The 18,830-nt window shown below is 40.1% G+C and overlaps 1 protein-coding gene across 1 annotated transcript in view; it reads right to left on the bottom strand.

The window, feature by feature from the left end:
• DRAM1 (DNA damage regulated autophagy modulator 1) overlaps positions 1 to 18,830 on the bottom strand; it is a 44,383-nt gene that overhangs the window by 15,521 nt on the left and 10,032 nt on the right. Inside the window, exon 2 of the mRNA XM_007449169.1 lies at positions 4,159 to 4,226. Within this exon, the coding sequence (XP_007449231.1) occupies positions 4,159 to 4,226 (68 nt within the window). The remainder of the gene's footprint in view (positions 1 to 4,158; positions 4,227 to 18,830) is intronic.

Genomic DNA, 18,830 nt, shown 5'->3' on the forward strand with positions numbered 1-18,830 from the left:
AGATTTAATTTTATTTATTTTTGGCTGTGTTGGGTCTTCATTGCTACACGCGGGCTTTCTCTAGTTACAGCGAGAGGGGCTACTCTTCTTTGCAGTCGGGCTTCTCCTTGCGGTGGCTTCTCTTGTTGCAGAGCACGGGCTCTAGGCGTGCAGGCTTCAGTAGGTGTGGAGCGTGGGCTCAGTAGCTGTGGCGCATGGGCTCAGTTGCTCCGTGGCATGTGGGATCTTCCCGGACCAGGGCTTGAACCCATGTCCCCTGCACTGGCAGGCAGATTCTTATCCACTGCGCCACCAGGGAAGTCCCTCCTCTTATGGTTTTGTTCTTCATGTTTACTTCTTTAATTGCCATTGGCTTTTGTGAATAGTGTGAGGGCAAATTTAACTCAGCAAATTTAGCTTATAGAAAAAGTCACACAGATATGCAGAGATATGTTTAAAAGATATTCACTTCAGCATTGTATATTACAAAATGAAAAATAGCCTAAATGTTTAACAATAGGGGACTGAATTATAAATTATTATATGTCCATGAGATGGATATCATGCCTGTGTTGGGATAAAGTAGATTGCTGTGTGTTCAATGGTGTTATGATGGCCATAATATTTTTTGCTGAATTTTTAAAACCAGTCTAAAAGCTAATTATTTATCATAAAGCCTTTTAAACAGAGATATTCATGTCAGATTCTCCCTTGCCTAGAAGCAAAAAGCTACATTTATCACTTGCTGGTGATAAAATAATCTGTCTTCTACATCTGGACTCTGGGCAAGGATGGTGTAAGAGGGCACTGGGATTGACTGACTGCTATTTCTACTCCCCCTTGCTCACCTCCAAAACCTTGGGAGGAGAAGACCACAAATGAGTGATGGGGTGAAACTCCCTCTACCAAGGAGGATGAACAAATTCTGAAGATGTCAAGTCACTAGGTAGGGTTTCCAGCACCTCTTCCCCTTCCGCCCTGCATCAGTAGAGAGGGCCAGAAAGTGCTGGTTATATGATGGGTCCCTGGCAAACACCTGATTGTTCTGCAGGGTTAAGGGTTTATGGAAAGAGCCCTACCTCTTCCACCCATATACCCTCATCACCCATAGAAGACTGAGTTTTTTAGTCTTTACGTTAATTGGCTCATGAGAGAGGGTTGTAGCCTCTCAACTGCAGCTCAGGTGCATTTGAGGAACTGAAAAATCATAGCTGAGTTGGAGACAAACTGTTCCATGCTTCACCTTTCCCTTCCTCTAACAGATGAGCTAACACCTTTGTCACTGGTTCAGAAGCTTCTGTGAGTATCCAAGTCCCTTAGAGTGCTGGTTCACAGCACATATGCTTGGGCCCCACTTCCAGAAGTTCTGATCCAGTAGATCTGCAGTGTGGCCCTGGAACAGGCCTTGGAACCAGCACCCAAGAGGATTTTCTTGTAAGTTACCTTCAGAACACACTCTGAGAAACATTAGCTTCTAAACTTTAGGTGTCTTTGGCTTAACGCAAATGCATTGGATATAAATCACAATTTTAGAAATTATATTTAAAATCCATTTCAAATTCCTCTGGCAAATTACCAGATAAAGTGAATAGTTTTATAATGAGGCCAAAAATAACTTTGGATTTCTAGTCACTTGAGTTTCTTAAAGTAGAGCAAAACTGTAGTTGCAAAGGTTATACTTTTTAAAAAATCACATATACCAAGCATAAACCCTCATGTAAACTATTGACTTTGGGTGATAATGATGTGGCAATGTAGGTTCATCAGCGGTAACTAATATATTACTCTGGTGGGGGGATGTTGATAATGAAGAAGGCTGTGGGGGGTGTGGGGGAGCAGGGTATATATGGGAAATCTCTACCTTTTCCTCAAGTTTTCTGTGAATCTGAAAATGTTCTAAAAAATAATGTTTGTTAAAAAATAACAATAAAAGAGGGCAGACAGCAGAAGCAAGAAGAACTACAATCCTGCAGCCTGTGGAACAAAAACCACATTCACAGAAAGAGACAAGATGAAAAGGCAGAGGGCTATGTACCAGATGAAGGAACAAGGTAAAACCCCAGAAAAACAACTGAATGAAGTGGAGATAGGAAACCTTCCAGAAAAAGAATTCAGAAAAATGATAGTGAAGATGATCCAGGACCTCGGAAAAAGAATGGAGGCAAGATTGAGAGGAAGCAAGAAATGTTTAATAAAGACCTAGAAGAATTAAAGAACAAACAAACAGAGATGAACAATACAATAACTGAAATGAAAAATACACAAGAAGGAATCAAGCAGAATAACTGAGGCAGAAGAACAGATAAGTGACCTGGAAGGCAGAAGGGTGGAATTCACTGCCGTGGAACAGAATAAAGAAAAAAGAATGAAAAGAAATGAAGACAGCCTAAGGGACCTCTGGAAAAACATTAAACGCAACAACATTTGCACTATAGAGGTCCCAGAAGGAGAAGAGAGAGAGAAAGGACCCGAGAAAATACTTGAAGAGATTATAGTTGAAAACTTCCCTAACATGGGAGAAGAAATAGCCACCCAAGTCCAGGAAACACAGAGAGTCCCAGGCAGGATAAACCCAAGGAGAAACACATCGAGTAATCAAACTGAATAATTAAATTAAATTAAATTAAATTAAATTAAATTAATCAAATAAAAGACAAAGAAAAATTATTGAAAGCAACAAGGGAAAAATGGCAAAAAACATACAAGGGAACTCCTTGTATGTTAACAGCTGATTTCTCAGCAGAAACTCTACAAGCCAGAAGGGAGTGGCATGATATATTTAAAGTGATGAAAGGGAAGAACCTACAGCCAAGATTACTCTACCCAGCAAGGATCTCATTCAGATTTGATGGCGAAATCAAAAGCTTTACAGATAAGCAAAAGCTAAGAGAATTCAGCACCAACCAAACCAGCTCTACAACAAATGCTAAAGGAACTTCTCTAAGTGGGAAACACAAGAGAAGTAAAGGACCTACAAAAACAAACCCATAACAATTAAGAAAATGGTGATAGGAACATACATATCAATAATTACCTTAAATGTGAATGGAATAAATGCTCCAACCAAAAGACACAGGCTTGCTGAATGGATACAAAAACAAGACCCACATATATGCTGTCTACAAGAGACCCACTTCAGACCTAGGGACACATACAGACTGAAAGTGAGGGGATGGAAAAAGATATTCCATGCAAATGGAAATCAAAAGGAAGCTGGAGTAGCAATACTCATATCAGATAAAACAGACTTTAAAATAAAGAATGTTACAAGAGACAAGGAAGGACACTACCTTGGATGATCAAGGGATCAATCCAAGAAGAAGACATAACAATTATAAATATATATGTACCCAACACATAGGAGCACCTCAATACATAAGGCAACTGCTAACAGCTATAAAAGAGGAAATCAACAGTAACACAATAATAGTGGGGGACTTTAACACCTCACTTACACCAATGGACAGATCATCCAGACAGAAAATTAATACGGAAACACAAGCTTTAAATGACAAAATAGACCAGATAGATTTAATTGATATTGATAGGACATTCCATCCAAAAACAGTAGATTACACTTTCTTCTCAAGTGCACAAGGAACATTCTCCAGGACAGATCACATCTTAGGTCACAGATCAAGCCTCTGTAAATTTAAGAAAATTGAAATCATATCTAGCATCTTTTCCGACCACAATGCTATGAGATTAGAAATCAACTACAGGGAAAAAAATTGTTAAAAACACAAACACGTGGAGGCTAAACAATACGTTACTGACTAACCAAGAGGTCACTGAAGAAATCAAAGAGGAAATCAAAAAATACCTAGAGACAAATGACAATGAAAACACAATGATCCAAAACCTATGGGATGCAGCAAAAGCAGTTCTAAGAGGGAAGTTTATAGCAATACAAGCCTACCTCAAGAAACAAGAAAAATCTCAAATAAACAGTCTAAACGTACACCTAAAGGAACTAGAGAAAGAAGAACAAACAAAACCCAAAGTTAGTAGAAGGAAAGAAATCATAAAGATCAGAGCAAAAACAAATGAAATAGAAACAAAGAAAACAATAACAAAGATCAAAGACCAATGAATAAAAATGATACATAAACTGTAACATTTCACTTCACGTGAGATTGGTAATTTTTAATTTATTTATAATAATTATTGTGTACTTACCAAGAAATGCAGAGAAGTTTATCATAAATCCAAAAATACCACTCTCTGGAGGTGTTGTTCCTGTATCACTGAGAAAGAGAAGACATGTCCAAATTAGTAAAAAGGAATTCAGTTCAGCCCTCTGGGCAGGCATGTAATTGGCAGGTATTATATTGTGTCCCTTCTGGGTGTTCGGCCACTTTGAATTCCAAAGATTTGACCTGATTTTTTTCTAAAGTATTTTCAATTTGGGCTCTGAAAAAGTAAAAACTATTTTTCCTTTTTTTCCCCAGTTTTACTGATATATAATTAAGAAACAGCACTGTATAAGTTTAAGGTGTACAGCATAATGATTTGACTTACAGACATCATGAAAAGATCACCACAGTAAGTTTCGTGAACATCCGTCATCTCATATAGATATAAATTTTTTTGAGAACTTTTTTTGTTATGATGAGAACTCTTAGGATTTACTTTCTTAACAACTTTCATATATAACATACAGCAGTGTTAATTATATTACCCATGTTGTACATTACCTCCCTAGTTCTTATTTATATTCTAACTGGAAGTTTGTACTGTTTGACCACCATCATCCAATCCCCCTCTTCCTCACCCCTGGCCTCTGAGAACCACAAGTCTGGTCTCTTTTCCTATGAGTTTGTTTGTATGTTTGTTTGTTTTGAAGTATAACTGACAACACTATGTGAGGAAATATTTAAAGTGAATGGTGGTGGTGTTTTTCAGATGATCCCACCTGAAAAATCTGATGTGTGTGTTCATTCTTGATGAGGAATTGAGTGAGACTATTTTTGGGGCAAAAAAAAAAACACCTGGTCTAAAATCACGTTTGAAAAGTCTACTGTTTGAATATTAAATATACATAAACACATCATTTTAATTTTTAACAATATGATTTATGCATAAGAATTTACACTGCTGAAAATATGATAGAAGGCTGAGCAATAAATATTATTGATGCCTGTCAGTACTTTATGGAAATAGGGTATCAAGGGTATTACTCATGGTGATAAATTATTTTAACAAAATAATAGCTTCTATGAGACATATTTCAGATGCAGTCTATCAATTAATTAATTCAATGAGCTGGAATGTAGCATTTGACATGTGCTAGCTTCTATTCATTAATGCCAAGGTTTACATTTTTTATACTCTCAAGCTGCTTGCATAAAGCACAGTTTCAAACTGATGGCAAAGGCGCTCCCAACATGAAACAACTCGTACTTGTCTTGAGTGTTTCCACGTTTTAAAACAGCTCTGAAATTTAAGTACTGAAAAATGGATCAAGTTGAAAAGATGCACTTCAAAGTGTTTGAAAAATTCCACAGGAAGCCGGTGTGTGCAGGAAGCAGGAGGAGTCTTTAAGCTTTGTGAACACTTAATATTTGAAGAGTATGAAGAGGATAATGTTCCCTCTTCCCACAAATTCCTCTAGTCCCAATTACTTCAATCTCAGTGTCACTTGTACCTGTAAGAATCTGAAGGGTTTAGAATTTAACATTACCATTTTTCCTACAAATAATCTTTTTTCTCACTAAAGGGATGTTGAGGTGAAGGCTGCCCCATGTTTGGGATGCCCTTCTGAGCACAACATTGTCCTGAATGGGCGAGGAGGGGTTGGGAACCATTGATGGAAACAGCTGGTGGAAACAGCTCATGTGTGCCTTTGGGCAGCACTTTTTTTTTTTTTTTTTTTTTTTGGCGGTACGCAGGCCTCTCACTGTTGTGGCCTCTCCCGTTGTGGAGCACAGGCTCCGGACGCGCAGGCTTATCGGCCATGGCTCATGGGCCCAGCCGCTCCGCAGCATGTGGGATCTTCCCGGACCGGGGCACGAACCCGTGTCCCCTGCATCAGCAGGTGGACTCTCAACCACTGCGCCACCAGGGAGGCCTTGGGCAGCACTTTTGCCAGAAAATTCTCACAGGGAAAGGAAGCCTTCTATTCTTGACCTCAGGGTATAAAAAAGCAGCTACCCGATGACTCATGCAAGAGTACTTGTTGGCACAGGTCTATGAGGAATCTGCCACGTGCCAGGAAGATTGTTGTCTGTGGAGAAGTGAGGAGGATATTCAGGGGGGTAGGTAGGTGGGGGGACAAAGGTGCTCTAACAGGAGATGAGAAGATGCCCATACTTGGGAATGATCTGTCCAGGGAGAGCAAACCAGGACATATTTCAAGGGCCCAGGTATGCAGTCCACATGACATCGAACATCGATTCGAAAGCTCAGAATTTGAGTGATATTTTATTCTTGCTTATCTGTACATTTAAAACCATACAGGCAGAATCTGGGAATTCCCTGGCAGCCAGTGGTTAGGACTCCATGCTTTCACTGCCATGAGCCTGGATTAGATCCCTGGTCAGGGAACAAAACAAAGATCCCACAAGCCACACAGCAAGGTCAAAAACAAAAACAAACACACAAAATAACCCATACAGGCAGAATCAAAAGTGCTTTGCAAACAGCCTTTCCATATGCATTTGTTGAATGAATGACTATCAGTACTGGCAGTAGACACTACTTTTTGAACACTTACCATGTACCAGCCACTGCTAGGTGCTCCCCATACATCATTTCATTTCATCCTCTCAACCCTGAGGTGGGCCTGTTACCAACCCCACTTTATTAAGGAGGAAACTGGGTATTGGAGAGGTTATATAACTTGTTCCAGGTCCCAGTGCTATCAGATGGAGGGAATCTACATTCCAGCTATGTGTCTGACTCTGCTTTCCTGCCTCCTCTGTGCTCTAACAGCAGGCAAGGAACAAAGCAATTGGAAGAATGAGTGGGGGAGGAGGGCGAGCACAGATGTGCTGGTAAATGCTTAACAAACAGCTCTAGAGGGAGCCTGATTTGAAGCGCAGGCCAATTTCCATGCTATAAATATTCCCAATAAGTCAAAATTCAACCTACCAAAACGCTGGTCACTGAACAAGGAGTTGGGAAAAAATGTACACAGTTGGCTCATCATGCCTTAGTTGTATACCAGGAAGGTGTAAAGTAGGTTAAGACCTCATAGCTTCTCAGATGCCATAATTTACTAATAAAACACCTTTGAAAAATGGTTCTGAAGAACCTAGGGGCAGGACAGGAATAAAGACGCAGACATAGAGAATGGACTTGAGGACACGGGGAGGTGGAAGGGTAAGCTGGGATGAAGTGAGAGAGTGGCAGGGACATATATACACTACCAAATGTACAACAGACAGCTAGTGGGAAGCAGCCGCATAGCACAGGGAGATCAGCTCTATGCTCTGTAACCACCTAGAGGGATGGGTTACGGAGGGTGGGAAGGAGATGCAAGAGGGAGTGGATATGGGGATATATGTATACATATAGCTGATTCACTTTGTGATAAAGCAGAAACTAACACACCATTGTAAAGCAATTATACTCCAATGAAGATGTTCAAAGAAAAAAAAGAATAAACTGGAAACTAATACTACATTGTACATCAACTATATTTCAATAAAAATTTTTTTTAAAAACTTAAAAAAATAATAAGAAAACACCTTTGGGCTTCCCTGGTGGCACAGTGGTTAAGAATCTGCCTGCTAATGCAGGGGACATGGGTTCGAGCCCTGGTCCGGGAAGATCCCACATGCCGCGGAGCAACTGGGCCCGTGCGCCACAACTACTGAGCCTGCGCTCTAGAGCCCGCGAGCCACAGCTACTGAAGCCCGCATGCCTAGAGCCTGTGCTCCGCAACAAGAGAGGCCACCGCAATGAGAAGCCCACCCCCCACAAGGAAGAGTAGCTCCCACTCACCGCAATTAGAGAAAGCCTGCGCGCAACAACAAAGAGCCAACGCAGCCAAAAATAAATAAATTAAATAAATAACTTTTTAAAAAAATACAAAAAAACCCACCTTTGACAATTATTCACCACCATGGTCTGATTTTCTTTCAGGATTACTCAATCTATAACACCCACCATTAATGCATGAGTACCAATGGGCTGACATTCCTACGCTTGGCACTACAACATAGGAAACATCAATACTACAAACATGAATGCACTGTATTCATAACCAGTTGCTTGATTAAATGAAATCATCTTTTAAAAAATTTTTATTCGGCTGCAAAAATAACCATAAACTTTATCCACTCATCAACAAAATATTTATGGGACACCTACCATGTGTTAGTACAATCTGAGTCACAAATTTCCCTATTTATCAGGTAAGAGTGGTCAGTGTGTGATTTATTTCCATTAAGTGACAAAGTGGTACCTAAACTACATTTGGTGATTTTAAAAAATTTATTTATTTATTTATTTGGCTGCGCCGGGTCTCAGTTGCAGCATGCAGGATCCAATTCCCTCACCGGTGATCGAACCCAGGCCCCCTGCATTGGGAGCATGGAGTCTTTACCACTGGACACCAGGGAAGTCCCCCATTTGGTGAAATTTTGCTTAAGAATATTTCAGGAGGGGGGCTTCCCTGGTGGCAACGAAGAGTAGCCCCCGCTCACCACAACTAGAGAAAGCCTGCGTGCAGCAAAGAAGACCCAACACAGCCAAAAATAAATAAATAAAATAAATAAATTAATTTTAAAAAATTCAAGAGATAAACAACAAAGTCCTACCATATAGCACAGGGAACTATATTCAATATCCTGTGATAAACCATACTAGAAAAGAATATGAAAAAGAACATATATGTGTATATATATATATGTATAACTGAATCACTTTGCTGTACAGTTGAAATTAACACAACATTGTAAATCAACTATACGTCAATAAAATTTTGCATAAAATTTAAAAAGAAAAAGAGTATTTCAAGGAAACTTTCCAGGGAATTCCCTCGTGGTCCGGTGGTTAGGACTCTGTGCTTTCACTGCTGAGGGCATGGGTTCAGTCCCTGGTCAGGGAACTACGATCCTGCAAGCCATGCAGCTTGCAGCGGCCAAAAAAGAAAAAAAGAAAAAAGAAAGAAAACTTTCCAAGCCGAAAATGAAACTGTGGCCACTCCTAAGAACTTTTAAGGATAGTAGTGGTTGCCTACTATCGTTAATACAAACAGAAGGCTCCCTCTTTCATCTCAGCCACTGACATGCCATGCTGACTAAGGAAGACCCAGAAACTTAGGGGCCACGTGCCATGCAGTCATGCCATGGCTGCATCATCAAACGTCAGGAGCACCCAGAGGCCTGGGTAACGCGGATGGCATCCATCACCACAGGATCAGCTTTGACAAATATCACCCAGGTTACTTTGTGAAAGTTGGAATGAGGCATCACCACTTAAAAGATGAATCGGAGCTTCTGCCCCACTGTCAACCATGATAAACTGTGGACCTTGATCAGTGAGCAGACATGGGGGAAATGCTACTAAAAACAAGACTGGAGGTGCTCCGATCATTGATGTGGTGTGATCAGGCAGCTCTGGAGAAGAGAAAGTTCCCAAAGCAGCCTGTCATTGTAAGCAGATAGGGTAGGGGGGCCCTGGAGGAAAAGAACCAGATATAGCTTTTTGACATTAGAGAAGCCATTTAGCCCTAAACCATTTTGTGATCTAAGCCTGGCTGCAATGCTTGCCCTTGAACAGGTCTCAGCAGTAATAATCTTAAGGGAACAAAGGAACAAACAACTGTTACTAGGCAAGGTAAGTAACAATAGCAAAAATAATAAGTCAGTTGTAAAGACTCTCAGTTCTGTTTCAATGGTAAAGATTAGCCTGAAGCACTTTCTGGAACTGTTTCACAGAATTTAAACCCCTCTGGAGGGCTCATCCACCACATCGACTGTACCCTAAGGGATGAGAATGTTGACCTTTTCTGATCCTCCTGACATCAACTGACTAAAGCTCGGACATTGTCGACCTTTGCCCCAGTTCTATGCTGAATTCTCCTCTGTTCGAGCCCCTTCATGAGTATGCAGGTAACCTAGCTTAAAGCCTCCCCAGTGTTGCTGTTTGGGGAGACTCTGCTTTGGGAAAGATACCTGGTGTTCTCCTTACTTGCTGCAAGTAATAAATCCTTCCTTCTTCCATTGTTTGGCTTGGCTGTGTCTTCTGGCTTGACACCTACCAAGAGGTGAACCCCCTTTTTGGGGTAACATTGTCATGAAGGTTAAATTCTTCAGCAGAAGAGGTGCGTGTGTGCGCGTCTGTGTGCGTGTGCGCGCGCATGTGTGCGTGTGTGTGTGTGTTGGGGACGAGGTGGGGGAGTGGCTCTGTTCTGGTAGCTTGAAGTCACATGGAGGGAGGTTTTTAAATGTTAACAAGTGCTTTTCTTTAAAAATGATATATGTATATATTTTTTCATATATATATAGAAAGCCTCTCTTACCTTAAACTGTTCTTTTCAGTCTTTCTTTTGGTCTCCAAGCTATTATTTTACATCATAAGTAAATACTGTATCACACCTTCCACCTGACACTGGAATCCAGATGAACATAACACCAAGGGGGTGCCAAGAGAACCTGTAGGTAGCCTCTTTTTTTTTAATGTTTTTTAAGCTCACAGTAAATGATCATATTGTGCAAAGGCAGAGGTAGTAGGATTTGGCTGGCACAGCTGTACTTGGGCACCTGATTCAGGAAAATGGAGAATGAGTGCCGTGCCAAAGCAGTTGCCTCCCAATTTGGCAGAAGTAGTCCCCTTACCCAACTCCCAGGACGTCATTCTGTATCACATGGCTTAAAGACCTGGGCCAGATCCATCCACGTCCTCACTTGACTGCTAGTAAATGAGGCACTTCCTGGAAACTGTACAGGGGGATAGGAACTAATTGTTCATTTGCATGTGGCTTAGAAGCTGTTGAGGCTGTTATGTGTACACACTTGTGCCTAGGACATCAACTTACAACTATATTTACTGTGTTTAGATTTCTACAAGTTTTGTTCATCACGGAAAATTCCAAGCTGTTTATCTAACACCTACCTTTCTCTGAACTAATTTATGATGTTAAGCCACTTCATAATCACTTGGTGCTCAAAGGGATAAAAACAATACAAATAAGACGTGCATAGGTTCAAGATGGCGGAGTAGAAGGACGTGTGCTCACTCCCTCTTGCGAGAGCACCGGAATCAAAACTAACTGCTGAACAATCATCAACAGGAAGACACTGGAGCTCACCAAAAAAGATACCCCACATCCAAAAACAAAGGAGAAACTGCAATGAGACGGTAGGAGGGGCACAATCACAATAAAATCAAATCCCATAACTGCTGGGTGGGTGACTCACAGACTGGAGAACAATTTTACCACAGAAGTCCACCCAAAGGAGTGAAGGTTCTGAGCCCCACGTCAGGCTTCCCAACCTGGGGGTCTAGCAACAGGAGGAGGAATTCCGAGAGAATCAGACTTTGAAGGCCAGAGGGATTTGATTGCAGGACTTCGACAGAACTGGGAGAAACAGAGACTCCACTCTTGGAGGGCATACACAAAGTAGTGTGTGCATCGGGACCCAAGGGAAGGAGCAGTGACCCCATAGGAGAGTGAACCAGACCTACCTGCTAGTGTTGGAGGGTCTCCTGCAGAGGCGGGGGGTGGCTGTGTCTCACCATGAGGACAAGGACACTGGCAGCAGAAGTTATGGGAAGTACTCCTAGGTGAGAGCCCTCCCAGAGTCCACCATTAGCTCCACCAAGAGCTGGGTAGGCTCCAGTGCTGGGTTGCCTCAGGCCAAACCAACAAGGAGGGGAACCCAGCCCCACCCATCAGCAGACAAGCATACTAAAATTTTACTGAGCTCTGCCCACCAGAGCAACACCCAGCTCTACCCATCACCAATCCCTCCCATCAGGAAGCTTGCACAAGCCTCTTACATAGCCTCATCCACCAGAGGGCAGACAGCAGAGGCAAGAACTACAATCCTGCAGCCTGTGGAAGGAAAACCACATTCACAGAAAGATAGACAGAATAAAAAGTCAGAGGGCTATGTACCAGATGAAGGAACAAGATAAAACCCCAGAAAAACAACTGAATGAAGTGGAGATAGGAAACCTTCCAGAAAAGGAATTCAGAAAAATGATAGTGAAGATGATAAGGACCTCGGAAAAAGAATGGAGGCAAGATTGAGAGGAAGCAAGAAATGTTTAATAAAGACTTAGAAGAATTAAAGAACAAACAGAGATGAACAATACAATAACTGAAATGAAAAATACACTAGAAGGAGTCAATAGCAGAATAACTGAGGCACAAGAACGGATAAGTGACCTGGAAAACAGAATGGTGGAATTCACTGCTGTGGAACAGAATAAAGAAAAACGAATAAAAAGGAATGAAGACAGCCTAAGAGACCTCTGGGACAACATTAAACACAACAAAATTCGAATTATAGGGGTCCCAGGAGAAGAGAGAGAGAAAGGACCTGAGAAAATATTTGAAGAGATTATAGTCGAAAACTTCCCTAACATGGGAAAGGAAATAGCCACCCAAGTCCAGGAAGCACAGAGAGTTCCAGGCAGGATAAACCCAAGGAGAAACACACCAAGACACATAGTAATCAAATTGCCAACAATCAAAGACAAAGAAAAATTATTGGAAGCAACGAGGGAAAAACAGCAAATAACATACAAGGGAACTCCCATAAGGTTAACAGCTGATTTCTCAGCAGAAACTCTGCAAGCCAGAAGGGAGTGGCACAGTATATTTAAAGTGATGAAAGGGAAAAACCTACAACCAAGATTACTCTACCCAGCAAGGATCTCATTCAGATTCGATGGAGAAATCAAAAGCTTTGCAGACAAGCAAAAGCTAAGAGAATTCAGCACTAACCAAACCAGCTCTACAACAAATGCTAAAGGAACTTCTCTAAGTGGGAAACACAAGAGAAGTAAAGGACCTACAAAAACAAACCCATAACAGTTAAGAAAATGGTGATAGGAACATACATGTCAATAATTACCTTAAACGTGACTGGAATAAATGGTCTAACCATAAGACTCAGGCTTGCTGAATGGATACGAAAACAAGACCCATATATATGCTGTCTACAAGAGACCCACTTCAGACCTAGGGACGCATACAGACTGAAAGTGAGGGGATGGAAAAAGATATTCCATGCAAATGGAAATCAAAAGGAAGCTGGAGTAGCAATACTCGTATCAGATAAAACAGACTTTAAAATAAAGAATGTTACAAGAGACAAGGAAGGACACTACCTTGGATGATCAAGGGATCAATCCAAGAAGAAGACATAACAATTATAAATATATATGCACCCAACACATAGGCGCACCTCAATACATAAGGCAACTGCTAACAGCTATAAAAGAGGAAATCAACAGTAACACAATAATAGTGGGGGACTTTAACACCTCACTTACACCAATGGACAGATCATCCAGACAGAAAATTAATAAGGAAACACAAACTTTAAATGAAAAAATAGACCAGATAGATTTAATTGATATTGACAGGACATTCTATCCAAAAACAGCAGATTACACTTTCTTCTCAAGTGCACAAGGAACATTCTCCAGGACAGATCACATCTTGGGTCACAAATCAAGCTTCGGTAAATTTAAGAAAATTGAAATCATATCAACCATTTTTTCTGACCACAATGCTATGAGATTAGAAATCAACTACATGGGAAAAAATGTAAAAAACACAAACACATGGACGCTAAACAATACATTACTAAATAGCCAAGAGGTCACTGAAGAAATCAAAGAGGAAATCAAAAAATACCTAGAGACAAATGACAACGAAAACACGGCGATCCAAAACCTACGGGAGGCAGCAAAAGCAGTTCTAAGAGGGAAGTTTATAGCAATACAAGCCTACCTCAAGAAACAAGAAAAATCTCAAATTTTGAAATCTCAAAATCAACATATCTCAAAACTTACACCTAAAGGAACTAGAGAAAGAAGAACAAACAAAACCCAAAGTTAGCAGAAGGAAAGAAATCATAAAGATCTGAGCAGAAATAAATGAAATAGAAACAAAGAAAGCAATAGCAAACATCAATAAAACTAAAAGCTGGTTCTTTGAGAAGTTAAACAAAACTGATAAACTATTAGCCAGACTCATCAGAAAAAGAGGGAGAGGACTCAAATCAATAAAACTAGAGGGCTTCCCTGGTGGCGCAGTGGTTGAGAGTCCGCCTGCCGATGCAGGGGACATGGGTTCGTGCCCTGGTCCGGGAAGATCCCACATGCCGTGGAGCAGCTGGGCCCGTGAGCCATGGCCGCTGAGCCTGCGTGTCCGGAGCCTGTGCTCCGCAATGGGAGAGGCCACAACAGTGAGAGGCCCATATACCGCAAACAAACAAACAAACAAACAAAAAAACTAGAAATGAAAAAGAAGAAGTTACAATGGACCTCGCAAAAATACAAAGCATCCTAGGAGACTACTACAAGCAACTCTATGCCAATAAAATGGACAACCTGGAAGAAATGGACAAATTCTTAGAAAGGAATAAACTTCCAAGACTGAACCAGGAAGAAACAGAAAATATGACAAGACGAATCACAAGTAATGAAATTGAAACTGTGATTAAAAATCTTCCAACAAACAGAAGTCCAGGACCAGATGTCTTCACGGGTGAATTCTATGAAACATTTAGAGAAGAGCTAACAGCCAACCTTCTCAAACTCTTCCAAAAAATTGCAGAGGAAGGAACACTTCCAAACTCATTCTATGAGGCCACCATCACCCTGATACCAAAACCAGACAAAGATACTACAAGAAAAGAAAATTACAGACCAATACCACTGATGAATATAGATGCAAAAGTCCTCAACAAAATACTATCAAACAGAATCCAACAACATATTAAAAGGATCATACACCATGATCAAGTGGGATTTATCCCAGGGATGCAAGGATTCTTCAATATATGCAAATCAATCAATGTGAAAAACCATATTAACAAATTGAAGAATAAAAGCCATATGATCATCTCAATAGATGCAGAAAAAGCTTTTGACAAAATTCAACACCCATTTATGATAAAAACTCTCCAGAAAGTGGGCATAGAGGGAACCTACCTCAACATAATAAAGGCCATATATGACAAACCCACAGCAAACATCATTATCAATGGTGAAAAACTGAAAGCATTTCCTCTAAGATCAGGAAGAAGACAAGGATGTCCACTCTCATCACTATTATTCAACATAGTTTTGAAGTCCTAGCCATGGCAATCAGAGAAGAAAAAGAAATAAAAGGAATCCAAACTGGAAAAGAGGACGTAAAACTGCCACTGTTTGCAGATGACATGATACTATACATAGAGAATCCTAAAGATGCCACCAGAAAACTACTAGAGCTAATCAATGAATGTGATACAGTTACAGGATGAAAAATTAATGCACAGAAATCTCTTGCATTCCTATACATTAACAACGAAAGATCAGAAAGAAAAATTAAGGAAACAATCCCATTCACCATTGCAACAAAAAGAATAAAATACCTAGGAATAAACCTACCTAAGGAGGTAAAAGACCTGTACTCAGAAAACTATGAGACACTGATGAAAGAAATCAAAGATGACACAAACAGATGGAGAGATATACCATGTTCTTCGATTGGAAGAATCAATATTGTGAAAATGAGTATACTACCCAAAGCAATCTACAGATTCAGTGCAATCCCTGTCAAATTACCAACGGCATTTTTTACAGAACTAGAACAAAAAATCTTAAAATTTGTATGGAGTCACAAAAGACCCCAAATAGCCTAAGCACTTTTTTATTTTTAACTTTCTTTTTTTTAAAATAAATTTATTTATTTATTGACTGCGCTGGGTCTTCATTGCTGTGCGCGGGCTTTCTCTAGTTGCAGTGAGTGGGGACTACTCTTTGTTGCGGTGTGCGGGCTTCTCATTGCAGTGGCTTCTCTTGTTCTGGAGCACGGGCTCTAGGCATGTGGGCTGCAATAGTTGTGGGGCGCAGGCTCAGTAGTTGTGGCTCATGGGCTCTAGAGCACAGGCTCAGTAGTTGTGGCAAACAGGCTTATTGTTCCATGGCATGTGGGATCTTCCAGGACCAGGGCTTGAACCCGTGTCCCCTACACTGGCAGGTGAATTCTTAACCACTGCATCACCAGGGGAGTCTCACCAAAGCAGTCTTGAAGGAAAAAAATGGAGCTGGAGGAATCAGACTCCCTGACTTCAGACTATACTACAAAGCTACAGTAATCAAGAAAATATGGTACTGGCACAAAAACAGAAATATAGATCAATGGAACAGGATAGAAAGCCCAGAGATAAACCCACGCACCTATGGTCAACTAATCTATGACAAAGGAGGCAAAAATATACAATGGAGAAAAGTGGTGCCTGGAAAACTGGACAGCTACATGTAAAAGAGTGAATTTAGAACACTCCCTAACATCATACACAAAATTAAACTCAAAATGGATTAGAGACCTAAATGTAAGACCGGACACTATAACTCTTAGAGGAAAGCATAGGAAGAACACTCTGACATAAATCACAGCAAGATCTTTTTTGATCCACCTCCTAGAGTAATGGAAATAAAAACAAAAATAAACAAATGGGACCTAATGAAACTTAAATGCTTTTGCAAAGCAAAGGAAACTACAAACAAGATGAAAAGACAACCCTCAGAATGGGAGAAAGTATTTGCAAATGAATCAACTGACAAAGAATTAATCTCCAAGATATATAAACTGCTCATGCAGCTCAGTATTAAAGAAACAAACAACCCAATGCAAAAATGGGCAGAAGACCTAAATAGACATTTCTCCAAAGAAGACTTACAGATGGCCAAGAAGCACATGAAAAGCTGCTCAACATCACTAATTATTAGAGAAATGCAAATCAAAACTACAATGAGGTATCATCTCACACCAGTTAGAATGGGCATCATCAGTAAATCTACAAACAACAAATGCTGGAGAGGGTGTGGAGAAAAAGGAACCCTCTTGCACTGTTGGTGGGAATGTGAATTGATACAGCCACTATGGAGAACATTATGGAGGTTCCTTAAAAAACAAAAAATAGAACTACCATACGACCCAGCAATCCCACTACTGGGCATATACCGAGAGAAAACCATAATTCAAAAAGACACATGCACTCCAATGTTCATTGCAGCATTATTTACAATAGCCAGGTCATGGAAGCAACCTAAATGCCCATTGACAGACGAATGGATAAAGAAGATGTGGCACATATATACAATGGAATATTACTCAGCCATAAAAAGGAACGAAATTGGGTCATTTGTAGAGATGTGGATGAACCTAGAGACTGTCATACAGAGTGAAGTAAGTCAGAAAGAGAAAAACAAAAATCGTATATTAACGCATATATGTGGAACATAGAAAAATGGTACAGATGTACCGGTTTGCAGGGCAGAAATAGAGACTCAGATGCAGAGAACAAATGTATGGACACCAAGGGGGGAAAGCGGTGGTGGTGGTGGTGGTGGTGTGATGAATTGGGAGATTGAGATTGACATGTACACACTGATGTGTATAAAATGGACAACTAATAAGAACCTGCTGTATTAAAAAAATAAATTAAATTAAATTAAAAAATTTAAAAAAACATGATAATATAAGCTTGGTCGAATACTGTTCTTTAAATCATTGGATACACGTGATTTCATTACTCTAAAGCCTGGGGTCATGGTTTACTGGGGGGACTGAGATGCTGGCAGTATGCAAAATTATCTGCATGCCCAAACAGGTTTATTAGACTGTCCTAAAATCCTAGGCCCATTGCTTGGAAGATTAGTCAGGACCTAGAACCAAAAAACACTTAATGCACCCGTATAAGGAGACCATTACTTCCTTTGTCTTCATATTTAAATATATTATTTAAAAAAAAATAAGTATGATAATAAAAAGTCATTCCAGGGAATTCCCTGGTTGTCCAGTGGTTAGGACTCGGTGCCTTCACTGCCATGGCCAGGGTTCAATCCCTGGCTGGGGAACTAAGATCCCACAAGCCACATGGCCAAAAAAAAAAAAAAAGTCATTCCATTTTATTACTTTAAATTATTAGGGCTAACTTTTTGGCAGCTTCACTCAGTGATTATTCTAGAGTGGGAGGTACCCTATAGCTATATCAACTATTTTTTTTTGAGGTGTGGTTGATCTACAATATTATATTCAACTAGTTTTAAATTTAAAAAGAATATCCTAGTCATAAATGCAAACAACTTGCTCTTTTCTCACTCTATTCACATGCAATTGCCCTCTATCAACCCAAGTTCCCTCTTTGTTCACTCATACAACATTTTTTAAATACTGTTAAACAACATTGTAAAACAGCTATACTCCAATAAAAATTAATTCAAAAAATTTAAAAAAGGAAGTTTAGTGAGAAACAAGCTGGTCTGCCATCACTAGGTCAAATTACTTCCATGTAGTTTTAACATTTTAAGAAAATTTAACTAAAGATTTTTGTAATCAAATTTGATTGTTTAGAGGAAATTAATTTCTTAAATACCTATATTAATTTATTAATCAGAAAATCAAATTATTGTTATCTTAAAACAGCTATTAGTTTCATGAATAGAATAACAAGATTAAGTTGTCCTTAAAGACTTGTGAAAAAAAAGTTTCAATGTTTGTATCCATAATGAAATAAATTTTAAATTCAGTGTAAAAAAAATTTTTTTTTTTTTTCGGTACGCGGGCCTCTCACTGTTGTGGCCTTTCCCGTTGCGGAGCCTGTGCTCCGGACGCGCAGGCTCAGCGGCCATGGCTCACGGGCCCAGCCGCTCCGCGGCATGTGGGATTT

This window comes from Lipotes vexillifer, unplaced genomic scaffold (assembly GCF_000442215.2).
Source record: "Lipotes vexillifer unplaced genomic scaffold, Lipotes_vexillifer_v1.1 scaffold89, whole genome shotgun sequence".
NCBI lineage: Eukaryota > Metazoa > Chordata > Mammalia > Artiodactyla > Lipotidae > Lipotes > Lipotes vexillifer.